We start from the raw sequence: 27,136 nt of genomic DNA on the forward strand, positions 1-27,136 counted from the left end.
TGGGGATTGAACCCCAGACTTCTGATTAGTAACCATAAGTAACACCACACCTACTCACTCACCTGATGAGCCATCCAAACCAATAAAGCCTTGTTCACCAGACTGTCCTCGTGCAGGTTTCTCACATTCCTTGCCTCTAGCACCAGGAAAACCAGGAAACCCAGGGTCACCTAATGAGAAAAAAAGAGAAGTAGTATGGAAAGAATATATATAAATACAGTAATCCCTGCTATATCACAGTTCATTTATCGCAGTCCCGGTATATCGCAGATTTTTATTTGGAACATAATTTTTTTTTGTGGATTTTCCCAGTATATCGCAGTATCCACAAACCTTATAGTGAATTGTTTTTATTTTGAAATAAGGTAATTTATTAATAAAAATATAATTATTAATTACAAAATATAAACATTAATTAAAATGAAGTAAAATGTTAATAATATATCAAATACTGTCCAGTGTAGTGTTGTTTAGGAAAGCGTGGTGCAGGGAGGCTGAAAATCAAAATACAGTACAGCTGGAGGAACGAGTCTGGCCAATTGGAATGCCCCATTCATTTAATCACGGTTGTGATTGGCTGCTGGCTATGAGTGCAGTTGGGGAAAGGGAAGCAGAAGTTCTTCGCGTCTCACTGTCCCGAGTCTTTCGTTTTGTTCTGTGTACGCTGTATTTTTACGGTTTTTCTGCAAGCCCTATTATGTCGCCCAAACGCTCTGCACCTTCTAAGGCTTCTGGCAAGAAATATACATACATACAGTACTCACTATAAATGGGATATTTCTACGAATTTACCCCCAAATCCATCTCGCTATATGCTTGCAAATGTTTTCTGTGTGTGTTTAAAGAGTGTGAGAGGGTAATTTACGGCTTAAACAATAAAAAAAAAGCATTTGGGGGTGGTGTCCGTGTATCACAGATTTTCATTTATTCCGGGTGGTTTTGGAACGTAACCCCCGCGATAAACGGGGGATTACTGTATCTCAATATAGATAAATCTTGTGCATTAATTATGTTGAAATTTTGATTTTAAAGCAGTTTTGCATTCAGTGATTCATGGTTGTCAGTGGCCATCTTAGGGAGTCAAACTCACGCTTTCCCACCTATAGGGCAGACACTTTACCTGTTCTGTCACTCAGGAGCATTGATACTGATTTCACCATCAAAATGACCTGAACACGATCTACACTATAATTTATGTGCACTTTACATATATTATATATCATTTTTATTGTTTGTTTTTTTTGTTTTTTTTTAGAAGTATATCAGGTTTAATGTGGCTATAAAAGGGGATATTGAAAACAATGGGCCAGTAGAACATTTTCCTATTTATATATAATGAATTATGTTTGTAATGAAGAAGCACCTCGAAATCCAGGTGGGCCCCGACAGCCTTTGACCCCTTGCTTGATAGGACCCTGTGGCCCAGGGTCTCCCTTCCAACCTTTTTCACCTGTCAGTCCATTGGGCCCTATGTCCCCAGGTATACCTAGCCCTGAAAGAGGAAGCAAGAGAAACATGCCACATTAGTCTATAGTAGTAGTAGCTGTAGTAGTTGTTCAGAGTCCCAGACTTAATTGGACTATTCAATGAAAGCGAAGATTCAAGAAAAATCTGGCAACCTCTGAGGCATCAGTGACATACAAGGTGATCTGCATATTCTGACACATAGATTATCCAGTTGCAAAACTCAAGTAAGAAATTGTGTAACTTTCCCATACATAAATATATATATACGATTGGAATTGAGGTACTAACTGAATGTAGCCCATAGACACTTACTGTATAAAGATGGTTTGTCATATACACAGTATAACAAGCACTCAGACATCAAACTTGGAAAAAGATATAAATATAAGACATAAAGACGCGCTCAAACGACATGACATTATTTACCATGTGTTCCTGGTTCACCCTTCACACCCTCTAATCCATCCAGTCCATGCAGACCTGGTGGACCGGAAGAACCTGAAAAATAAAAATTTACTTTAGACTTGCCATTTAGACTTGGAATAAGGTGTTGGTAAGGCAGTGTTTAGCTACATTTACAAAAATCTAAGTGTGTACCAGTACCTGGTGGGCCACAGTGGCCTGATGGTCCAGTTTGTCCAGAGGGTCCAGGAGGTCCTGAAGGACCCTCAGGGCCGCATTTTCCTCTGGGTCCTGGGGGACCAACAACACCTGAGATAAAACAAAGGAAAATTAATATCTGTGACTTTTGTGATCAGTCTGGAATATTGTTTGGATTGGAATCCATTCAAAAATGCAATAATGATTATCACTCTGCAATCAGGTCAGAACAATTTCTGGAAAATCCTACCTGGACATCCACACGGTCCCTGATTTCCAAAAGGACCAGGTTTGCCAGGCCATCCACACTGACCAGGTGAACCGCCCTCTCCTGCCTCTCCTTGATCTCCTGTAGGACCTGTGGGTAAGATAAATGTTTGTGTGAATTTGTTTATTGTAGTCTTATTTCTTTGATTTTATAGCCACACAGCATTCCATTTTTAATGACCACTATACTGTACATTTTGATTGTTTATGGAATATACTCTTTTTTAAAAAATCTTTGAAAAAAATCTATAGTGAAGTGTACTATGTAAAGCACAAAAATAAATCAGAAAGCAGCAATAATGCCTCTGTACTTACCTGGGAAGCCATTTTGTCCAGATGGGCCTCTCAGACCTGGAAGTCCTGGTATACTTATAGAATCTCCTTTATCACCTAGATAGAGACAACAATTTAGTCTGAAAGTGATTTTCAGTCTGAAAGCATGGATTGTCACTCATACTGTAGCCACATAAAGTTCATTTAACACACTTATCCTGAATTATCCAGACTTTTCTGGAGTTATCCAGACTTATCCTGGACTCATCCAGACTTGGAGTTACATGCACATAGTGAAGCTTTAACACCAAAGTTGCTTACAGCTGTATCTACAGAATTATGTGCTTTTTAGACAATTGTGCAAGCAGGGGAAAGTAGTGTAAATAAAGTTCCACATTACTCTGACCTTCTGACTACAAGGATCAGTATTAATTCCAACTCGTAAATTATACTTAAATGTGATAAAATAGCCTACACTGGCCACAAAAATAACAATTTCATGACCATGGTCTTATATCATTCAGTTGCTGGATCAAGTGCTATTTTAAGCTGCCAAAGAATTAATATTGTTAACTAAATTTGGAGGGATGAATGCGTTAAAGCTAGTATTCTATATTCACCTGAATACGGGCTCTAGTCAGGATCATTTAAGCCTTAGAATTTTCAGGCTGAAAATTCTACAGCAGAATATTTATTATCTTCACATTTTATTTACACTCTGTTTATACTTTTTAGTATTATGTTAAATAGGTCACTTTACCTTTAGGCCCATCAAGTCCAGGGAGACCAGGGGCTCCTGCAGATCCACTCAACCCTGGGTCACCCTAAAACCGCAAAAATATTTCAACATGTGCTATATGTTTCATGTGGATTTTATCTCTAACTATACTTTTATACCAGAAAGATGAATAATGAGCATAAAACTCATCATAGCTATAAAGAAAAGTCTAAAACGCCAAGGCATCATGGTTACAGTTGTATCCATGTTTGGGGGCAAATAAGAATCACTGTAGACAAAAGGCAATTTTGTATCAGAAACCAGAAGCCTAACCCCAACCCACTTTATCCTATTCAGGGTCACGGTGGATGCACAGCCCAGGAAAACTGGCTATAAGGTGGGAATACACTCTAGACAGGATACCAGTGCATTGCAAGGTAACATTGCAGTACACACTATGAGCAATAGCCAGTTCACCTAGTTGCTTGTTTTTGTGGAACAAAACTGGAGAAAACCCATCAAGACACATGGAGAATAAGCAGAGATACACAAGACAGACAGTGAATTTTTAATTGAACAGAATCTATATACTAATGCTTCATTAACTCACTGGATCTCCACATGTACCAGGTAATCCGTTTTCGCCTCTTAATCCTTTAAGACCCTTAGGTCCATGTTCACCTGGTTTTCCACAGAGACCTGGTGGCCCCCGAGGGCCATTTTCAAAACCTGGAGGTCCAGGATACCCTGGATAGCCATCTGGACCATATTCTCCCTTCACACCTTTATCACCTGAGATAGAGATAGTGTTATCAAACACACTTACTTTATTTCTAATTTCAAAACAAATAAAGTGTATTTTCTTCTAATTGCTGCCTTATGAGGGGAATAAAACAGATTGGGATGTGATATTATTGGAAAATAACTGACTTCAGAGTGGTAAAAGTAACTCCATCTTATCACTACGCCCTGCCTTTGATTGTTTTTCTGTAACATTATTGTCCTATGTATTTATCCTTTATTTAGGAAAGAATACAGTGCATTGTTCCCTCTTAAATAAAATATTTATAAGCATAGTCATTAAACATTGTGCAAAAGTGTAATCATTTAAATGACTGAAATTTAAAGCAGTAAAATCCACATCAATAACTTTACGTTCTACACACTGATGAAGAAAGGAAATTCTGTTTTTCACCTCGGGGACCAGAAAACCCGCAGGGCCCATGCCCTCCTAATTTCCCCTTCTTCCCCTTCTCAGCATTGACGTAAATTTCTCCTGGCATCCCACAAACTCCACGGGAACCTGTAAGAGTGATACCACAGCTTTTAATATTTTTCTCTTTATTTTTTAAAAACCAGTTGCTAGGCTAGTTGCTAGTTACCAGGCTTGAGGCTCATCATCTCATATTCTGCTAACTAGCCAAGTCTTGTCATAACTTAACACTTCCTGGCGCCACCCTTTTTGTGTTGGATTTCTCAATTATATGATGCTAGAAAATGGTAAGAAATGAAGCTCTTGTCAGAGTTAACTTTGACTTTGAATCTGACTGCTATCCCTTAGCCACAGACACACTTCCTTTGCAAAGTCTTACTATTGTTTATCCCTGTGTCCCCCTGTGATGTAGCAAATAACCACTTCTTCATTTTCTCTTGGGGAATAATGAAAATATAGCACCAACAATAAAATTTTAGGGTTAAGTTTTTTGTTTTGTTTTATGTATTCTTTAATCATACCTTTCTCTCCTTTTTCTCCATTGTCCCCCGGACAACCTTGCCTTCCAAGGGACCCATTCTCGCCTTTTACTCCAGATGGTCCTTGCCCTCCACACTCACCTAGGCAGCCAGGCAAGCCGTCCCTTCCTGGTTGTCCAGGACAACCTGAGTGACATCATGAAATGATTAACAATTTTGCAGTTGTGCAAAACTGACTTGCAGATGTTCACACTTCAGATGATATGAACAAGGGTTCAAACTTCACTTGTACTTGCTACAAATCGGATTTAGTTTTAGGACATAGACTTTTACCTTTCAGTCCAATACAACCAGCATCCCCAGGTTCACCATCTAATCCTGGGCATCCCTGAAGGCCACAGTATCCCCGGGCACCTGGTTGGCCTGGTTTCCCTATATCACCTTTTCGCCCCTCTCCAGGAAGGCCAGGTGGTCCAGCACATCCCTTCTCCCCACGTTCACCTAAAACATACAAAGGTTCAGTTTTATTAGTATAGTGCTATTGACAATAGACAGTGTTACAAAGCAGCTTTACAGAAATCAGGATGCAGATTTAAATCCTGAATGATGCAACATAAAGAAGACATCTTAAGATGAACCAGAATCAAAAAGTAAAAACTGTCTGCTTTGACCCATATGATTGCTTCTTGCAGCTATACTTGTAACATTACTGATCTGTTACAACCAGAGTAACTTGGGGTGGTCCTCAGGGATCAATATTTGGCACAATTCTATGATGATGATAATACTCACATTTTTGTTGACGACATTTATATTGACAACTACTCTTCTATAATGTATTCAAGAAGTAAAGGATGACTTCATCAAGTGGCATTAACAATGATGCAGTCCTTGTTGAAGCCCTCTCTGGCATGCAAAATCTGAGCCTTACTTATGAGCCCACTTGCCATAATTTTTCCTACTTTTATTATATTGCTCATCTCCACACACTGACATATGCTCACCTGGATTTCCACAATGTCCGGGGTCTCCTGGTGGTCCTCGCTCACCCGCTGCTCCACACTCACAATGTACTGGACATGGGCCAACAGACCCCTGTCTCCCAGGCTGACCATGTGCTCCTAGCACTCCTTTTCTACCTCGAGCTCCAGATACACCAGGACGGCCTGTAGAGGCACAAACCATATATCAATCTTTTCCATTTCTCTTCTTTTAGGTTGCAACCTAATGCAATTACACAACATGCTTGTCTCTTGCCTACCTTCTTTACCAAGGCACCCTGGGGCTCCAGGGACTCCTTTAGCTCCTGAAGAACCATTAAACCCAGAGGGGCCCACTGGCCCTCGATCTCCTACCAATGAGTCTCCAATGCATCCTTTTAACCCAGGGGGTCCTGGAATGCCAGGTATTCCTGGCTCCCCACAGACACTCAAGCCATCTGGTCCAACATCCCCTGGATCCCCCTGAGACCCACATAACCCTGATAAAGAGAAAAGAAACACTGAACTGTCCACCCATAATGTGGCAAGGTTAGTACTGTAGATGCAGTGATCAAGCCAATCTTTTTACACACACAAGATGTGTAGCTTTCATTGGTGACCACATTCTTAGCTGGGTATTTTTCTTAGGCAGACCATTCTTAAAATGCTTTTTCGCATATGACGTGAGTGAAGTTGCTACCTGTAGGGCCATCAGGACCAGGATTTCCAAGGTTTCCTTTCTCTCCCTGTGGTCCTTTAATTCCATCATCCCCACGAGGCCCTGGATCACCCTGCTCTCCTAAGCAACCTGAAAAGAACATAAAAGTCTTACAGTAAAATGTATTAGAAATATACCTAAATAAACAATATCCCTAATTTACTTGTAATATGACTAATGTATTTTTTTATGGTTTGCTGTAAAAGCTACCTATGTCACCATGCTCTCCCTTCGATCCACGGACTCCAGGACTGCCGGGTATACAGGGCTGCATATCACCTACAACGAAAACAAAGTCAGGTCAGCAAATATTCAGTGTTTCTACATTTTTTTGTGGTTGCTTCGCTGACTAATGCCCTTCTTTCCTGGTGTGAAAAGTCTTATACCACCCCACTTCTTAAGAATAAGAGGAAAAATATCATCTTACTAAGTTTAACTTTAGCATGGTTGTTGGTGCCAGATGGGCTGGTGGTCTGATTATGTCAGAAACTCATGGGATTTTCACACACAACTTTCTCTAGTTTAAGCAGAATGGTGCGGGGGGAAAACATCCTGTTAGTGGCCTAAGTAACATAAATATCCACTATTCACAGCCGTGATGAACAAAAAAGCATCTCAGAATGCACAACCTTGAGTTAGGATCCAATTCTGTCAGCCTAGTAGAGAAATCTGGGGCTACAGTGGACACATGCTCCTTGAAACTAGACAGCTAAGGATTGAGACAATTGTCATCTGGTACTTTCTACATTAGTAATGAAACTCCTGGACTACCATTGGTGCCTCTCAGCTCCTGTGTTCTGAGTTAGATCAAACTTTGGACTTTACCTTTGTTTCCTTTACGCCCAACATTTCCTCTTAGTCCTGTAGGTCCCTGGTCACCTTCTTGTCCTCGATGGCCTACTGGCCCTGGAATGCCTGTGCCTTGTGGTCCACAGGGACCTTCTGGGCCTTTTAAGCCCATGTTTCCTGGACAACCTCTATCACCAGGAAATCCACAAAAACTGTCACCCTTAAAAAAGCAATAATCATCAGTGAATGTGAGGAACCACTATGTGAAACTTATTTCACTGTACATGGAGAATTCCTTTATTATTTCCTTCCCCAAGGTATACCATCTATCCATCCAGTCATATTTTTACCATTACTACTATTTGTCATATTTTTCCAATTTAACCTACTTGATGTGAACTTACTTTTTTAGTGCTATTCTAATTAGGACAATATTTTTTACTACAACCTTTAGATGACTAACCTCTGCACCACAGTCACCTGCAGGTCCAGGATTCCCACAATTCCCTGTCTTGCCATTCGTTCCTCGAAAACCACAAGTCCCTGGCTGGCCACAATCTCCCTTTTTACCTTTAAATAAATGTGAACATGTAAAATCTTCAGCTTTAAAGATATACAGAACACTGCATGAGCTCTGTGCCACATGTCTTACCCTTGATGTTCATTACACACAGGTTTCCTTTTTCTCCTTTAATTCCCCTCTGACCTGGAAAACCCATATAACCCTGTACAACATACAAGACTCTTCAATAACAAATATAAAGGTGTACATTAGAACAAGTTCTGACTTTCTATCAACACTGTAATTTTTAACCATTTATAGTTACATTAATGTGCAACGTCCACAAGTCTTTCCTGTAGCAGAATACTTTTTGACTGTTACAAATCTCTTGCACTGGAAACTTTTTCTATAAATCAGGAAATTTACAGGAAAACTGTGTGTCCACTGTGATTTATTTTTCTTTATTAATAACAAAATGTATTACTTATTTATTAGTAGTATTAAATTATTAGATCCTTATAAATGAACTGTTACTATAGAAACAATTATATATGCATTATATAATGAACATATTTAAATGTTAAAGCACTTTCATATACACCAGTGATTTAAATTATTCACACCTTCTGAACAAACAGATGCTAATAAATATTCAAATATATATTAATATATGAAAATTAACTCTTTTAAGTAGTATATTTATGAAGGACTTTTAACTTACATCACATCCTTTTCCCCCAGGATCTCCATCAGGGCCAGTTTCACCTCGTGCACCAGGAAACCCATGCAGTCCTGGAGCACCGGGTTCCCCAGGTTCCCCTGGCAAACCTGGATGGCCAAAAATATCAGGACTGGCCTCACAAGCACAGCCACCAATATCACCTGTAAAACCACATACCCACAAAACACTTACTATATCATGAAATCAATTTTTACACTTGTTGTTGATAGCATATTCTTCATAGAGACCCAGGGCTAATGAGATGGCTTTGTGGTATTCATAGAAACTCTTAAGATCATTCATATCTCTGCTTATAGTTGTCAGAAGGTTCTTGTTGCATCACCTTTTCTTCCAGGAATACCACTTAGACCAGGTGGACCTTTATCTCCTTCGATACCAGGAACTCCTCTTTGTCCAAGGGTGTTGTAGTATCCTACAGCACACACAGATAACACACACAAGTGGAATTATATTAGCACTAAATCAAGACTGTTCGTTGCTTTATGATTATAAAATTACACACTACACTAATTGCAATACGCCATCACCTTCCAATTTCAGACACATCTCCACTCTGTCATTGGTTTGTTAATTACAGTAATTGTGTTCACCTTTTATGTACCAGTCCTTGATTAGTGTGTGTACAATCGATATGCGGTTATTAACAAAGAGAATCTAAAAGTGAACAGTAAATAACAAAGTGAGGTACCTGTGAGATTATCTACTCTAGGTATACCTACCAGGGGGGCCAGGAGCCCCTTGAAGTCCTTTTTGCCCTGGCGCCCCCGGTTTCCCAGGCTCTCCTGGGATCTGCTGGTTGGATGTCTTTCCTGGCTCTCCTTTATCACCTTGAGGGCCTTGAGTACCCAATTTCCCTGGACTGCCTGGAAGACCTGGCAGACAGATTTTAAGAATTTTTAACCTTTTTTTTATCTGCTGTGGTAAATGTGTGGACATTTTCAAAGTTTGTATAGGTGTGTTGGGGAAGTTTTCAAAACCAGGGTCAAAACCAAACCCTTTCAAACAATTGCTGACCTTTTTTGTTTCCTGCCAATTGCAATACAATGTAGTATAACTTTTCTTGTGCCTGATATGGTTCTGTTGTTGGTTTGATAACTGACTGTGTTCACCTGTTCTGAGTCATTTCCTGATTAATATGCCCATGTTTACCCTGTTGTCTCAATGTATCATCACAAAGACATTTCGTATTATTAATCCTTGTTATCTTGTCTCCACTTTCTGCTCTTCTGTCCCTTACCTGTGGTTCACCATTGATTCTGCGTAATCATTGTTTGAGGTTGGTTGTCTTTGTTTTTGACTTTCTGTTATAGACTTATTTTGGTTTTCTCTAAATAAGAGTATTACTGAGTTTATCTCCTGCCAGTGAAGTTTTCAATAGCATGTATTTATGGTTAAATATGGTTATGCATTAGTGGTTAAACATCAAGTGTTCATGGTAACTACTCTGGAATTCAGTGCATTTCACACCTAGGCCTTCACCAACTTGATTTCTTCTCCTCTGTCAGCCATTGTAAGTTAAAATATATATATTTTTATTTCGTTTGTGCGATTCGCTGCCTCTGACTACTCCAATTATCCAATCAAAGGACAGGGAAGTGCTGACGTAATCGTATGCCTGCTAGGCGGCCCCAGTGATGCCAACTCGAAATCTGATTGGTTAATGTAACAATTTCATTGCCACATATTTTAAGCTATGGGCACCTGCACTATTGATTCTGAAGGCCTTAAGGCAGATTTCCTTCACCCTGACAACACATGATGTCAGCCACTGGCTGAAATATGTTTGGATAAATACTCTTATCATAAATATACACTACTGGAAGCAGCGCAACTAAGAAAAAAGCTATGAAATGTTGAGAATAGACTATTGGGAATAATTTAATACACATTTCAGATCACTGCTGTTTAGGCCAGCAGAGAAGGCCTTGCTGGCCCTGATGGTCCGCCACTGCTAGAATTAGAGAATGGCTGCTCTTCTACACCCATACAAAATTATTTCTGCCAGTTAACATAATTTAAGTACTGATCGATCATTGAACTGATTAAAATAAAATTTACATCAACAAAAAAAAAAATCATAAGATTTGACAACATGTCATGTTGGACTAATTTAAATACTTCCTGCATCATGTTGTGATTATAATACATCACCATAATGCATTAATTATGCATGGTGCATGATGTTATCATACATGTTAGTTTTGCCATTTATGTGTGTACTTAAAAATTCTTTCTAAAAAATGAGTGAAAAAAAAAGATCAGGGGCACAAGGCAGGAAGTGACGCAGAGAGGCAGAAAAAAAAAGCAAAATAGAAGCAGAAATATAAAATCCTGCCTAGGACACCAACAGAGCCTGGGCTGGTTCTGGTTAACTGTGTGAACTTAGCTCTCAAGATGGTTATTCAGACATATACACACCTGGCAAAGAATCTCCTGGTGGACCAGGAGGACCGGGCAGGCCCATAACTCCCATGCTTCCTTTGATACCGGGGGCCCCAGGAGGACCTTTCTTACCAAGTTGTCCTACAGTCAATAACAGCAACAAATGTAATAATAATAATAATAGTAATAATAATGAATTAATCCTTAAATGCTGAGAGTTTAAAAAGTGCAATTTTGATGCATTACAATATGTTGAATATTACCTCTGCTTGTTTTGTTTTTACAGTAATATAATGTGGTCAAGTCATTATAATAATTTTCATTCATAATGATCCTGACTATAGGCTTCACTGTAGTTCAGCATTTGCAGACGATTCCTTAAACGTAGTTGAAATGTTCATTTAGTTTTCTTTTCTAGATTGTCATACCATTATGCCATTTAGTGGATTTGCTCATTAACTCAGTAACAAAGCCCTAGCTAGAAAATGCTGAAGTAAAACAAGTGGGTAAAACCGAATTAAATGTCAAGCGTTACTGTGACAGTTCCCTGCCAGACCACCAGAGGGAGCACTGACATGTATATCATCATAGCCTGCTTTGCTTGTCATTGTTCCTATGTGTGTTGTGCCACGCCCTCCCTATTTGTTCTTCTTTCATGCCATGTCACCTGTTTCCCATTTTACCTCAGTGTTCTGTCCTATTTATACCTGTCTGGTTGTATCTGTTGTTGCCAGTCATTGTTTAATGTTTGCGTGGTACGGTCTGACGCCGTCGAGTTCTCGTGTTATAGTTACATTTTGGTTAGTTATGTTGTATTTGTCTTTTGTCTTGTGTAAGTCTTGTTTTAGTTTTACTTTTGTTAATAAAGCCGTGCTTTTATTTTAACCTGCATGTGGGTTTGATTTTCTGCATGCAGGTGATCGAGATTACTATGAGGAGCAGGGTTCAATCCCTTGCTTCAGGCCATGTCTCCTGACTGTTATAATCAGTTATTTAAGTCTGGTCTATGGACCCCAGACAAAACAACAACAACAACCACAAACTGGAATATGTGGATTAAAATACCTGCTGCACAAGAGTAATATGTTGTTTCCCCTTGTAGACCAGAATCGCCTGCAAGTCCCTGTTAGACATTTACAGACACAACATAATCAGGTAGAGTATCTACAACATACTGTATCGTGTTAGTCAACAGACTAGAAGTGCTATTACACTTTAAACCTCGTCTACATTTTCTTTACAGGACAAAGAATCTAATCAAATTATTGCAAAATGATTATCCTATTGCATGTTTATTTTAATGGTTATCTACTCATTCCATATTGACCATCAGTCACCAACCCACAGAACATTAAACCTGGATAAGAACAAGGTGGGGTAAAAAAAAAACCTTTAGTCCTTGGTAGCCATATAGACCGGGGCATCCAGGCTGTCCTTTTTCACCCTGAAGGAATTAAGGAGAATACGTATAACATACATCAACAATGAATTCACTATAAACACACAGACACACACACAAAAATAAATGTATTGTACCGGAATTCCTCGTATGCCAGAGAGCCCAGGATAGCCATTTTGTCCCTTTGCGGTGTGAAATGAGTAAAAAAGACATCCACATGAATTGTAATAAACATAAATATTATAAATCGAGTTGAAAATAATCTTGTACATGCTCTAAGATGCAACTGTTGTCTTAATTATGACGTATATAAACATATAGGCTGAGATTGTACTGCAAGGATGTTGCATCAAATATGGCACGGTTTATTTATAGTTTGACATGAGTTCCTTTTAAGTCAAGCATTAGAAAATTTCACACTTACTGTAGATCCTTGACAACCTGTGATACCTTTCTCTCCTGTGTCCCCCTGAGGTCCGACCGTTCCCTGGCAAACAGACAAACAGTACGTCAATAAAGAGTACATACTGTAACATCCCTTAAAACAGCACCACGGGTCCATATGAGCTCACTGTGTCAGTAGATATGTGAAGAAAGTTTCTCCTTCAAAATGAATTATTCAGAATAAATGAAATGGACAGACAGTCAGATAAACACACACACACACACACTTACATTACATCCAGGCAATCCACATTCTCCAGCAGGTCCTTTTTCCCCCTAAAATGACAAGATTATTCATTAATCCATCCTTCTTCAATATATACAACCTTACTGTATATTATTATTTATATTCCACATAGACAGGAGAGAATGAGCGTCTTTACTGCCAGTGGACCAGAGCTGACACAGTAGCACACATTTAGCAAAAGCAACAGTGAAGTGATGTGTGTAGCTCAACACAACTAACTGGCACAACTAACGCGGATGTAGTTTCAGTCTGGAGAAACTAAAGGAATTCTAGCTAATCCAACAGATTTAACTACCTGACCCATTTTGTGGTGTATCAACCCAATCAAGTGACTGGCACTACTCCTCAGTAGAGCAGTTTCATAGTTAGCTGTTGTTAAAATTGTTTTAGAGTTTCTGCAGTGTCTGTTAGAAGCAGTGGGTGGTGATCGCTAATGTGGTTAAGTGGGTTGTTTATTGGAAGATTCAATTGTTTTTGAATGGGGGTTTAACCGCCAAGCTGCCACTGTTGCCCTCCATGCTCCAGGGACACAACAATGCTGACCCTGTGCTCTGACCCCAACCCTCCAAGAATATGTGAAGAAAGAAATTCACTGTGCAGTAATGTATATGTGACAAATAATGGCTACTTAACTTATCTTAAGCATCTCTGTCTGGACCAACCCTGCCTGTGTAGGTAGCACTGTCTATATACCAGGTACTGGCTGAACGTGTGTTGCAAGGAATGAACATTCCTTAAAGGTGTGGATCCCAAACAATGGTCTCACCTGACCTCAGTGAAACCTGGACTTGGGGCACCTTGCTATATATATATATATATATATATATATATATATACCAACAGAAGACACAAATATAAAGCAGCTTTATATCCAGACAGCTTAAGTCAGGTAAGTCTGCACACTGGACTGGAATTCAAATGCCAACGCCAGCCTTCCTAACAATGCCACTTAAAAATCAATCAATTTATCCTTACTTGCAATTGAGAACCTGTCCAAGCCACCCTGATTCCATGAACAGTTCTCAAACACTGTCCAGCTTGCAGGTCACTGACATGATGTCTATGTCCTTTACAGAGTGTCATGAAGGGCCACTGCTGAGCTGGACAGGTAGGCCACTGTGTACACAGTGAAGTAATGTATCTGCACAAGGTACAGCTGAACACTGGCCAAGAGTGGCATCTTTTACCATATACTAGTTTTGGAAGGAAACCTCTTTGGTGGTCCAAGACATGAAGAAGTAGAACAGTATGGTGCACAGTTCTACTACTATATGGAGAACCATCAAACCATCTGGATCACTCAGCTCAGTTTGACAGGAGGACAAGCAAGAAAAGTGTGCAGTTGTGGGTCAGTGGTCAGCTATTGCTTAAGCCTCAAATGCCTATTTATCTGTCTTCATTGTGAATAAAAGCATGAGGTGAATATGTGAGGTCATGGTTCATTTGTGATTAGTAATCAGGAAACAAGCACATGGGAAAGTACTAGGTGAACCTGTGGTATAATTTTGCTCAGATTTTTAAAAGAATAACTATGCAATATCACTATTATAATAAGATACATGAGTGTCGTGATTTAGAGAAATATCTCACCTTGTCTCCTCTGGGGAAATATTTTTCTGAGGGCTCAATAAATTCATGTGGGCCTGGAGAACCTGGTGGCCCTGGATCTCCCTTTAAAATTGAAAAGAGACATTTACACACTGACTTTGTTCCTCTCTCTCTCTCTCTCTCTCTATCTCTGTCTCTCTCACACACACACACATATAAACACAGATCACCTCACACAAAACCCACCACTTCTCCAGTTTCTCCAAGAATCGGTTTTCCTTGGTCTCCCTGTGGGAAAGTGCAGTGAATTACACACTACTTTTGTTAAATAAATTATTAAGATAAAAGTACAGGATATGCACATAACTTACCGGAGGCCCTCGGCCACCTGGAGCACCATTTTCACCCTGGAGAGTTTAAAGACATTCAGTTAAGCATCTTTGTTCGAACCTTGAGCAGTTTCGTCTTAAGTTCCAAATCCAGTTTTAATATCGTCATTTGACGGCTTAAAATACAGTGAAAATGAGTAACGTTTCCTAAATGAGGAGAATTTAGTAATAAACTTGGGTGATGTTTTTTTGCTTAGGCTCCGTCAAGCTCCTTCACAAATCATTTTTATAATTCTTTATTGCACAATATACTGAAAAATATACTGAATGTAGGAAGTACAAATAGAATTAAAATTAGCTATTAAGATTTAATGACTTACTGATGATCCAGGTTCTCCAGGCTTCCCCGGGGCACCTGCTTGGCCACAATGTCCACAAAGTCCCTAGGTCACACACACACACAAACACACACGCAATATTTCCTGAAATGAGCCGTAATCAAACTTGGAAACTTAAGTTTAAAAGTTATACTGTGTTTGTTGCTAGAAAGTTACTCGGGTTATGCAGCTGCTCATGTCAGTTTTCTGGTCATGTTATGAAAATTAGCTGCATGATGTTCGTGTCACTGAGGCTGTACAATGAGTAGAAGTCTCTCAGATGGGGTTTTTCAATACCACTGATCTAACCCACGGTCTTTAACCCAGATACTTTAAGCTTGAAAAAAGTATGGATAGAAAATATGGCCCAGATAAGGAAATTGTGTATTTTTTTGTCTTCATGTGTAACACAATGTAAAATTAACATGGTCTTCCAGCCTCATATAAGCCTCAACACCTTATAAAGCCTCAGTACTTCATCCAGCACATCCAAAAATGTTGAATTTGATTGTTTTAATAAAATAAAGCTGATGTTTTTGTTGTTATAATCTGCTCTGTACAGAATGTGTAACTGTGGTGTGAAGGAAAAGCTGACAGAGCGTACTTATACAACATCTGTAAACAAGCAAACGAGTCATTGACGACTTACAGGAGGTCCAGGTTCACCAGGAGGTCCATCACAACCCTGTCAGATAGTAAACCAGAACAATTTCACTACTACCAACGATGCAAACAAACAAGCTTTTAAAATTACTAAGGATTGATGTTTCACTCACAGGTTGACCAGGAATCATGACATATTTGCATGTGGGGTTTCCTTTGGGTCCCTTTGGTCCTTTACAACCCTGCAGAATAAAGCAAACTGTTTCCAACTCAAAATTTCAAACAGTCAACACATTCAGAATCTTTGAATCTCCTAAATTAACACCTGAGAAGATCTGAAGTCTCAGGTATTAATTCAGCTCTGTTTTGGACGTTCAGAAGACATTTAGAGCATGTGATGTTTTCAGGTATTACAGTTTAGGAACTAGATTTAAGAGAGATTTTGAGATTGAACCCCTCGAAAATATTTTAAGACCGTTCCACGTGCTTGCTAGCAGATGATTAGCATAACACACTGACAGCACAGATGATGGCTGAGCATAGATCGTATTTTGAGTAACAGTGGCATGAGCTAGAATGAGGCTAATAAACAGTCCGCATCATTAGTTTGTGAAAATAGGAACACGTATTTTCCCCCAGTTCTGTTTGAAAGCTGTTAGCCAGCTAGCTAATATAGAGTAGATACAGTAAGACATCATTAGCATGGATTTCTTTAAATCCTTTTCAGTGGAACTTTAGATGGAAAGCATATAAATCGCTATATAAATATTTAACCTGTGATCTTGAGTGGCATCTTTTTTTAGTAGAGTTTTAGTTTAAACGTCTTTTTAAAATGGCTGCATATTGTATTTATCAGGTTATGCAGGTCCAAAGAAGCAGGAATCGTTTTTTTTTTCTTACTGATGGTCCATTTGCACCATTTGGTCCTCGACAGCCAATGGATCCTTTATCTCCTTTGTCTCCTTTACAGCCGTCTAATCCTGGAAGACCGCGAGGGCCAGCTGGTCCGTCAAGACCCTTGAGACGAGATCAGTCACAGTGAAGCAAAAACATTTTCAAGTCTACATTTTATTACATTTCATTTCCATCCATCCACCAATTTTTATTAATTTATACATTTTTTATTGCATGGCACTCACAGGTTGTCCATCTTCTCCACTGAATCCTTCTATTCCTTGAATGCCCTGAAAGCAAAAGAAGCAAGATGTAGACTGTGTACACACACAAACACAACACCTTATACACAAATGCCAGAGCAAGAGCTGATAATGTTCCATATTTCTGCCTCCTTTTCAAATCAAACAGTTTTTTATTGAAATGTTATGCTCATATGTATTTACATAACCAAATATGAATTGAACAGAACATGGAGCATCACTATTGCTAAAACTGCTGACGTTATGTAAGTGACTGATGTCTGTCTGTGTGTGTGTGTGTGTGTGTGTGTGTGTGTGTGTTTCTTACTATGCCTCCTTTTGGTCCAATATCTCCCAGAATTCCTTCAGTTCCACGCCGTCCTTTCTGTCCACGTTTTCCCTGAGGTCCTGGTGGACCTGCAGCCCCGTCTCTACCCGTTTCCCCCACAGCACCAGGAGACCCCTACAAAGAGATGACATGCTACTGAGTGTATGAATCATTATAAAGAAAAAAAGTATACATGCATGATACACAAAGTAATTATTCAACCAGTTACTGGATTGGTTGTTTGAAATGCTGGATGTTTTAATAAACCATGAGTTTTTGTGTAAATATGATTGATCCAAAACCAGGAGAAGAATCAAAATGAGGAACCAGGAATCAAAACTGGACAGCAGTCGTGTTATGCTGGGAGGCAGAGTCGAGAAAGTAGAAGCTCAGTGCTTGTATTGTTTTTCTGGAATGATGTCATCGATAATGTCCAGAAGTGGGCCAGAAGTTCAGATCAGTGTATACTCGGACCGTCTACGAACATATTCAATCTCAAAGCTCTGTTCCTTAATGATTCAAAGAACACTGTCTGTTCAGCTGAAGCTCTTTTGTATACTTATGTAGATTTTCATGACCACAAGCACAACTAAAATCATTATAGAGAGAAAAACTAGGCTTTATGATATATCGAGAATTCTGTTATCCGACACAGATTTCATCAGCTGTTTATTTCTCTTCCGAATTTTACACAAGCACAGCTGTAAGGTTGAAACACGGTACACGGGCCCATGCTTTTTATGACTAGAAGCCTTAAATAAATAAATAAAATAAAATACATTTTGAACACGGTAGGATTTAACATGTCGTCTTGCTATCACTGTGTTACACCCGAAATAATAATAATAAAAAATAAATGTCAATTAAAACTCTTTTATAGACATATATGAAAATATTATACAACATTTCACAAATAGAACAGAGGTGTGTATCAGAACCGGGATGCTGTGGGACATAACAAAAAACTGCTGGAAAGAAATCAGGCAACATTTTCCCCCCCAATATCCAGTTTGGATACAGGTTTTCCCACTGTATCCTCAGATTCATTGGAGTGGGTGTGGCCTTTTACCTCATCTGCCTCAGAAGTGTTTCATTTCATCATGACTTTAAGAGCGGTCGAGTTTCCAGCAGTTTGGCGTTTCTGTCTATTCTTTGCTTTTCCCCCCTCCTCATACAGGTATTTCACTACAATATTGTTAATCCTCACCATTTTAAAAGATCTATAATTCAGTGTGTCACACTTACGCCAAGGTCCGAGTTGTAGGATGAACAGTACTACACTTCACCACTAGGTGGTGCTGCACTCCACGCTAAATATGAATTCTACCATTAAACCCTGGTTTAAACTGAATCAGCTCCACAATCCCTGTAATCCCAGTGCTCCTGCTGTAAGCCTAAGGATCAAAATCCTGCACGTTTTGGTGTTATGTGATTCGACTCACCAGGTAATTAAAGAGTTTTATCAGGGAAATGAACAAACTTATGCCGGAGTTCAGACATCTGCAACTGGATTTGGTTTAATCAGAGGATTAGGAAACTTCTAACGATTTATTATAATGATGAACTGAAACGATGTAATTGTACAGCACATTTTAATCGCTTTAACCTTTAAACTTTATGATGTGATTTAATTTACGGGTTCTAGAAAGTTAACTGATGCCTTTTGACCAATCAGTTTTGAGACTTCAACAGCACTGTGGTATACAGTATAAGTGTACACATCCAGTATGTATTCAAAGTAATACAGCAATACTATGGGTTTGATACCTGTGTTCAAGCAGATGAAGTTGAAGACACACACACACACACAGGCAAATAATGTACATGCTCACGCTAGATGACAAAAAATGCCAGATTATAAAACAGACATTCCAGGCATGCTCTCTGGACACAATTTTGTAGGCACACAGTTTTTCTTTTCTTTTTTTATTTTATTACAAAGAATGACACACACACACACACACACCTTGAGGGGAGGTTGTACTGAAATCACACTAATAGCAGGTTTTTCCCACAGCTGGTTTGTGACAGTTTTAGCCTTCTTTTAATTAAAAAATACCTTTCTCCTCCTCTGCCTTCGCTCTCTCTCTCTCTCTCTCTCTCTCTCTCTCTCCATCTCTCTGTCTCTGTCTCTCTCTCTGTCCTAGTCACCTTACCATAACATGCACATGGGAATCTGAAGTTAACTAATGTTTCATCCTTCTGTGTAGACAGAGCTTCCTTCCTTCCTTTATTTATTTATTTATTTATTTATTTATTTTCTATGATTTTGAATTAAAGGTTTATGAACTTGACTCTTATCATTATGTCTTTTTTTTGTTTTTACATTACTTTTATTATCCCCCTCCCACACAGAATTTTTAAAAATTAATTAATTAATTATTTATAATTATATATTATATATATAATTATATTTATATATAATATAAATTATTTATTTATTAATTTATTTATATAGACACTGATTGATACTTTGAGCACCATCTCAGTTCCTACCTAATAGTATATGTTGAAATATAGAAACCAAAATAAATACTCATGAATTTCATCTCCACAAGACAAACTGGTTCCTGCCGATTCCACGCTGTGAACATGGTGAAGATCATTAACAAATTATACGTAATGTATATCATTTTGAAACATTTTTGAAGAGAAAGTGTGGAAAGAAGGATTAGTTCTCAGTACCAGGTGTGGAACCAGGTGTTCTCGACTTTCTTTTTTTAGACTGGGAGTCTTTCCAGGCCCTCACCTTTGGTCCAGTAATATAATAACATCATTTTTTTAAGGAAAGATCAATTATATTAATATAAAGGGTTTAAATTGACATTGTATTGATAATGAGTTTTCCTGAAAGAGAGACAGAGTGTGTGTGTGTGCGTGTGTGTGAGACAGAGAGAGAGAGAGAGAGAGAGAGAGAGAGAAAGAGAGTGAGAGAAAGAAAGAGAGTGAGAGAGAGATTGTGAGAGAGAGAGAGAGAGAGAGAGAAAGAGAGAGAGAGAGTGAGAGAGATGGACAGAGAGAGAGAGAGAGAGAGAGAGAGAGAGAGAGATGGACAGAGAGAGAGAGAGAGAGAGAGATGGACAGAGAGAGAGAGAGAGAGAGAGAGAGATGGACAGAGAGAGAGAGAGTTATGCTGTTAGACAGAGCGTACTCTTGGGGGTTGTGACAGAAATTGATCCATTTGTGTGGAGTGTGTTTACAGTCTTTCAAAGAGAGCATTACAGTGTGATAATCAGCAAGTCATTAGTAGATTCCCGCACATACAGTCACACACACACACACACACACACACACACACACTAACGTAACTAGACTGGTCTTAAACAACCCAGGGATTTGACATGTTAAAACTGTACCCTGTCAAACCTATACTGTGCCTCCACAGATTAACCTGGACTCATATTATAATTTGTGTGTGTGTGTGTGTATGTGTGTGTGTGTGTGTGTGGAGCAGGAAAGGGTTGGAGAATGCAGATGACCTTTCTTTGTGTTGAGTTTGTGTTGTGTGATGTACTGTACTGTATGTGTGTTTGTTGTTCTTGCTCTTTTAATGAAACAGATGTCGACTCATCCTCCCACAAAAGTAGTGAGATCACCTGTTGAAGAATGTCTGAGAAAACAAAACAGTCCACAAGACAAAAATCCATGAGAAGGACAGTCAGTAGAGTCCAGCTAGTTGTCCTGACTCACCTTTAAATTCACGCAAGTTGTGTGTGTTAACCCTTAGGCCTATGATACTTAGACTTAGCAACAGAAAATGAGGCTTTTCCTTCTATCCTGGCAAGAAATCATGTTCCCACAGTATTCAACCATCTGAATTGGGAGATGAAAATGCCATGTAGCCTCATCCCATTGTTGTGGGTGTGGCCTTTGACCCTATCTGCCGCAAGATTGTTGTATTTTAAATGTTCAGTGGAAAATGAGGCATCTATTTCTGAGATATTCCAGACCTGTAGAGATTATCCCAAATCGTTGCACAGAAATCATTTAAAAGACAGGAGTTTGGAGATCATTCTCATTCATTCATTTCCTCATAGGGTTGATGGTAGGAGCAGGCTGAGATGTCCAGTTAGTCTGTCCAGACTTCTCTTTTCTGGGCCACAGATTTATAAGGTAGGGGTCAAGAATACTATCATTCAATTACAAGACCGTAACCATGTCCCACAGCCCCTGGGTCCCATGAGATCCAATGAATTTCCAGACAGCTGAGTCATTTGGTGTATTCAAATAAAAACTACAGTCCCATATTTGAATACACCAAGTGACTCAGCTGTCTGGATAGTTAGGGGAAATTCATTGTACCTCATGGGACCCAGTGGATGTGGTAGCTTAGTGGTTAAGGTGTTGGGCTACAGTGCAAAAAGTTGTGAGTTCAATTCCCAGGTCCACCGAGCTGCCACTGTTGGGCCCCTGAGCAAGGCCCTTAACCCTCACTTACTCAGCTGAAAGGGATAAATTATAAGTCACTCTGCATCTTACATAACTACATCTTCCAAATGCCTGAAATGTAAACGGAACCAGGACAGAGAAAAGTCAAGTCGCCTTTGTACCTTCTGGGTCAATGGGTCCAGTCAGTCCTGCTAAGAGTGTTATAATTTGCATTAGGTAAGTGAGGGCTAGCCCATTTCTTCACTTTGTAGACCAGTATCAGTGTTTTAAATCTAATGCGGGTAGCTACAGGAAGCCAGAGGAGGGCAGGCAGCACTGGGATGATGTAAGGGAACATACGGAGAGAAAACAAGTCTTGCAGCTGACTAATCAGTCAAATTCATCAAGCACCCGAGGTTCCGCTGTGGACAAAAATGTCAGGAAGCACCTGATGTGGTAAAGGAGACCCTTCAATCAATGTCAGTGTCACTGTAATGTGAAAGTCCATTAAAGATCCAGAACTACTCCAAGGCTGCATGCATTGCCACCTGGTTTGACCTGAGAGAGCATAAGATCTTGATATCGAGATGGCTCTCCAGGGATATACAGCAGCTCGGTCCAGCTGGGATTTAGTGTTAGCTGATGCACTGCTATCCTTGATTAGCTGTCTGCCAGACAAGTTGAGTGTCAATAGCATAGCAGTGGTGTAAAAGCCCATGAGAGGATATCACCTCACTGAGAGCGTGGGAACATTAAAGACTCAGCACTGAGCCTTGGTGGGACACCAATACAGACTCCACATGGAGCTAGTACCGAAGCTGTCCATGCCACCTGTTATGTCCAGGAAAGACCCAAACATTCTGCTGTGCTGTGCTACTATTTCCAGAACTTGTGAGGATGCTCTTGAGGCTGAATGAACACACATCCCCACAGCTGCACCTCAAACATCTAGTGGAAAGCTTTCCAGAAGAGTGGAGCTTCACAAAACAATGTATACTTCAGGCAATATAGTGTATGTACTTGTAAATGTACTTGTTGATATAAGTGAGCTAAGATGTAGTGTACTGTATGCCTGTGATTGACACTGCACAGTTATACCTTTTATGCAACTGTAATTTAGTGTGTGTGTGTGGAATGTCCTGCATTATATCTGAGCCACAGCTCTTTAACAAGGCCATTGTAAACATATCACTCTACACTTACACCCCTATCATTTAAACTTTAAACACACACATGCTAGTTAACAAACACACAAACCTGTTGTGTGTTGCCTGTTATCTTGTCTATCCAAAAGACTAATATTTGCGCCTACTGATGACATGTCTAATTCATTTTATCTTATCGACTTCAAGAGAGAAAGGAGAAAGAGGTTTAGAGCTGCTCTAATGTAAGTGATAAAAGGAACTTGTCTTGTCAATGTTCCTCAAAATATCTATAACTATAGATCGTTCCAATTTATTTCATTTATCAAGAAAGAAAGTACTGCGATTTTTGTTCGCAAATGCGGTACAAGCCATGATACCATATCACTTGGATTAATTTACTACAACAGCGCATGCCCAGAATTCATTAAATTATTATTATTTAATAATTAGATGCACATTAGTACAGAAACAAACACCTAATGCAACCTTTTCCCCAAATTCATAAACTTACACATGGAACCATTCCAATTAGATGAACACACATATTTACTATTAAATTCACTTTTGCAAAACACACAAAAGCATTCTGATAAATGAAATATTACAAATTAATAAAAATGTTCACACACTATGAATTTAGTAATGAATTCTGATTGTTAGCAAAAAAAAACAAAAAAAAAAACAACCCAATCCTTGGTCCCTTATCAGCTTGTGTGCAGAACCTGCATGAATCTGCAGTCTGCTAATATTTAACAGGGTTGAGGGAATTCTGCTAATGCGTTAATGGAAGTTTTGTTGCACACCTGGAGGGTACGACAGGTACAAGCACGTCCATCAACCCTGAACTGGGTCAGTGTGCCAGAATGTGGCAGAGAGGGAGCTGTGTTTATATCCTGCTGAGGACCAAATGCCCCAGAAGGATCAAGAATGTCTGGCATTTTGTGGGAACGTTTTGGTTACTGGGGTTAATGTTATGGTTAGATTTCGGTGTATTCATATTATATAATTAACCAATAATTGCCTGAAGGGAAGTTACTCACAAAAGTGTGTGCATGTGTGTGTGTGTGTGTGTGTGTGTGTGTGTGTGAGTCTAAAATTGTTTCATATTTGAAAGTGTGTTGTGTTTGTGGACAAAAGGATTCTCCTCAAGACCTAGCTAATACGATTAACAGGGATTAATACACACACACACACACACACACACACACACACACTGTGCATGGTTCAGCCAATCAGATTTTAGAACCAAAACCGGTTAATGCTATGCCACTGGTTGTGATGTCATAATAAGAAAACAGGAGGCTTTACTTACTTTTGCTCCTTTAATTTCTCTACGGGATGCTATAATGTGAGATAGTAGATTATGAAATCATTTACTTACCCTGGAACCTTTTATTGGAACACACGGGCACAAGCTTCGGTTGCGCTGACCGGCACAGTCCTCAGAGATCTGATCCTAAGGAAAAAACACACAATCAGACATTCACATAATCACCAGTTCCAGTTTTTCATACTCATTTTGTCAATCAACCCCATAACTCAACAGTGGAAAGAACGACTGATTGGAACTTAAACAAGCACAATTACTAAACCCTGCCTACATGCACTGCATGAGCTCACATAAACAACCATTACAGTAAAATTTATACATTAACATGTGACTGCACGCAAAAAACATCATTTAACCTTCGTAAGCGTTGCTTTCATTTCCTGTAGCAATGATCATACAGAAAAGCAGAAATTCTCATTCTCAAACTCTTATAATTAACATAAAATGAGATGATAGTAAAAATCCCTTCGATCGTTTACATCTAAAGTACATTTAAACATAAATCTGCATTAGACCAGACGAGTACATATGTTTATATGAAGCTAGCGCTACCGCATCCAGGTACTGTATACAGACCTCCCTCAGCTAACTGGTAGAGGATGTAGCACTGCAGTTATTTCTAACACTTTAGGCACTACACAGAAATCGCAGTATGAATTTAAGTTAAGTGAGGCCACAAAAAGAAAAAGTCATTTCCAATCATTAGTATTCACAGGCCACCTGAATCTATATGCGTCAGTAGAAACGTTATTAACTGATGAAGTCTTTAATATTAATTTGGATAATCCGATCAGCCGGATTGTTACAGCGGACTTAGCCTTGAATTAAACCTGACATTTAGCAAAGATCTGTAAAGCTGTCACACTACTGCAGTGTTCTCTGATCACTATTACATTAAATTTAAAATGTATTTTAGTCACAGTACACTATATCCATTTCACTGTGCAAATGCATCAAAGGGGGTAAAAGCTAGCATGATCACACTCACAGATCTGAAAGTTCCACCATATGAGAAGACAACAAAAATAATTAGAGATTTCTAATTAGTACAGCAGCAAAGAATATTAGATAAATAAAAATAAATAAATAAATACCAGTAGCCTGACCATTGTCAGCTGTTAACCTTGATCTCTAAGACCCTAGAATTGCTTGTAGAGCAACATTTATTATAATTGCACCTAAATCAGCTCCAGCAATCTTTCAGTCATCCTTAACATAGACAATACTGGTTAAAGTAGTAAATTACCAACATCTGTCCCTGACCATGGTTATGTCTACTGCTTATGTTGCACAAACTCACTTTTGATATCACAGATCACTGTACTTTTCTAGACAGACATATTTTAAAGGAATGGCTCAGATCTTATCTGACTGATCATTATCAGTCATAGTGATGTCTTCCATGCCTATAAAAGTAAACTTTGTTGTTCCACAACACTGTGTCCTAGGGCACCAGCTTTTCTTATGCAATGTTTTGTACCTGTGGGTACGATTTCTCAAAACCATGATGAAAGCTTCTGCTGTTGTGCTTATGACACACAGCTATATGTTTCAGCTGTAGATTAATAAAGTGTATTCGACACTAGCTGCTTAACTTCAACATAACAAGACAAAATGCAGGAAAACTAGTTCATGCCTTTGCTACTTCTAGTCTTTACAACAACCAGAAATGTTGCCTCATATGTTATCCATGCTACATTGGCTCCCAGTTTTAATCTATTATTTAAAAAGTGCACATTCTTTATTAGTACCTTGAACCATGATGACAGGCTGTCTACTATATACTTCATGTTATCTTAAAGATGATTCGTATTGTCAGGATATTTTCTCTAAGGGAAAGGTGAAGATCTGGGGGTTCATTGGCACAGAGATTTATGGTGAGCCAAATGTTTTGATGGTGCCCCCCTCTTTTGATACGAATCCTTTAGTTTGTTGATATTGAAGTGCTGGAATTCAGATGTCCAGGGGTCCCTTCAAGTCCATATTAGTGTTTGGTCTTCCCTTTTAGTAAATCTATTTATAGGTCATAGTTAGACCTGTGAAAGTCCCAGCTTGCACTCTTGCCCAACACTAGAGATTTGTAAGAACTGTTGCCCCAGTCATAAAGACTTTCCTGTGCTCATCCCAGGACTCTTATTCACAAGAAGTTCCTTACATCCTTCCAATACACTCAGTACTGGTTGACTTTTCTTTTCTATTTTACGTGAGGATACACTGAGGGTTCCATTCGAAGTCCGGTTCCCCTCAAAGTTCCTTCCTTGTGTTAGGAAGATTTACCATTCCACTATCCCTCTGGCTTAATCATTTGACAACATCTACCATTAAAAGCTCTATACAATTCCAGCTGAAATATTTATTCTCTTATGTATCTACACAATATCCATAAATTTCAGAAGAGGTGATTGATGTATGAACTGAATATTGATGCACATCTATCTCATCTATCTCCATTTTTCTTTGGAAGAGTTTGCCACTCTACTGCCTTTCCTTAAAGTGAAACGAGACATTACACAAAGGGGTCGTCTAACCTGCGAGCTCGCATCATGTGGGATAAAGAAACATCAACATGAAAAGAAAAAAATGAAAGAGAGCATGGGGGAAGAAAGAGAATGAAGAAAAGCAAAAGATGTGGAGAGGGTTGTTTTGTCTTTGAAAAGTAGATGGGAATGCAGTAAGGGCCATGAGAGATAAACTCTGCGATCAGATGCCAGTCTTCCAGAAAACCACACCTATTTTACGTGAGCATGTATGT

At 39.1% G+C, this 27,136-nt stretch overlaps 1 protein-coding gene across 1 annotated transcript in view; it reads right to left on the reverse strand.

Annotated features, from left to right (window-relative positions):
• The window catches only part of col4a4 (collagen, type IV, alpha 4), a 43,163-nt gene that overhangs the window by 6,180 nt on the left and 9,847 nt on the right, over positions 1 to 27,136 (reverse strand). The window contains exons 4-40 of the mRNA XM_058413356.1: positions 24,436 to 24,510; positions 17,542 to 17,676; positions 17,217 to 17,261; positions 16,978 to 17,094; positions 16,251 to 16,319; positions 16,124 to 16,159; positions 15,478 to 15,540; positions 15,140 to 15,175; positions 15,015 to 15,056; positions 14,811 to 14,891; positions 13,205 to 13,249; positions 12,954 to 13,016; positions 12,667 to 12,711; positions 12,521 to 12,574; positions 12,196 to 12,253; positions 11,167 to 11,271; positions 9,468 to 9,620; positions 9,071 to 9,160; positions 8,728 to 8,888; positions 8,157 to 8,229; positions 7,968 to 8,074; positions 7,541 to 7,724; positions 6,926 to 6,994; positions 6,698 to 6,805; positions 6,279 to 6,497; positions 6,022 to 6,183; positions 5,351 to 5,518; positions 5,060 to 5,203; positions 4,521 to 4,628; positions 3,936 to 4,117; positions 3,368 to 3,431; positions 2,650 to 2,724; positions 2,318 to 2,425; positions 2,071 to 2,178; positions 1,894 to 1,965; positions 1,364 to 1,492; positions 63 to 170 (exon numbers count right to left, since the gene is read on the reverse strand). Coding sequence (XP_058269339.1) covers positions 63 to 170; positions 1,364 to 1,492; positions 1,894 to 1,965; positions 2,071 to 2,178; positions 2,318 to 2,425; positions 2,650 to 2,724; positions 3,368 to 3,431; positions 3,936 to 4,117; positions 4,521 to 4,628; positions 5,060 to 5,203; positions 5,351 to 5,518; positions 6,022 to 6,183; positions 6,279 to 6,497; positions 6,698 to 6,805; positions 6,926 to 6,994; positions 7,541 to 7,724; positions 7,968 to 8,074; positions 8,157 to 8,229; positions 8,728 to 8,888; positions 9,071 to 9,160; positions 9,468 to 9,620; positions 11,167 to 11,271; positions 12,196 to 12,253; positions 12,521 to 12,574; positions 12,667 to 12,711; positions 12,954 to 13,016; positions 13,205 to 13,249; positions 14,811 to 14,891; positions 15,015 to 15,056; positions 15,140 to 15,175; positions 15,478 to 15,540; positions 16,124 to 16,159; positions 16,251 to 16,319; positions 16,978 to 17,094; positions 17,217 to 17,261; positions 17,542 to 17,676; positions 24,436 to 24,510 — 3,661 coding nt within the window. The remainder of the gene's footprint in view (positions 1 to 62; positions 171 to 1,363; positions 1,493 to 1,893; positions 1,966 to 2,070; positions 2,179 to 2,317; positions 2,426 to 2,649; positions 2,725 to 3,367; positions 3,432 to 3,935; positions 4,118 to 4,520; positions 4,629 to 5,059; positions 5,204 to 5,350; positions 5,519 to 6,021; positions 6,184 to 6,278; positions 6,498 to 6,697; positions 6,806 to 6,925; positions 6,995 to 7,540; positions 7,725 to 7,967; positions 8,075 to 8,156; positions 8,230 to 8,727; positions 8,889 to 9,070; positions 9,161 to 9,467; positions 9,621 to 11,166; positions 11,272 to 12,195; positions 12,254 to 12,520; positions 12,575 to 12,666; positions 12,712 to 12,953; positions 13,017 to 13,204; positions 13,250 to 14,810; positions 14,892 to 15,014; positions 15,057 to 15,139; positions 15,176 to 15,477; positions 15,541 to 16,123; positions 16,160 to 16,250; positions 16,320 to 16,977; positions 17,095 to 17,216; positions 17,262 to 17,541; positions 17,677 to 24,435; positions 24,511 to 27,136) is intronic.

The sequence above is a fragment of the Hemibagrus wyckioides genome, linkage group LG17, assembly GCF_019097595.1.
Source record: "Hemibagrus wyckioides isolate EC202008001 linkage group LG17, SWU_Hwy_1.0, whole genome shotgun sequence".
NCBI classification, from domain to species: domain Eukaryota; kingdom Metazoa; phylum Chordata; class Actinopteri; order Siluriformes; family Bagridae; genus Hemibagrus; species Hemibagrus wyckioides.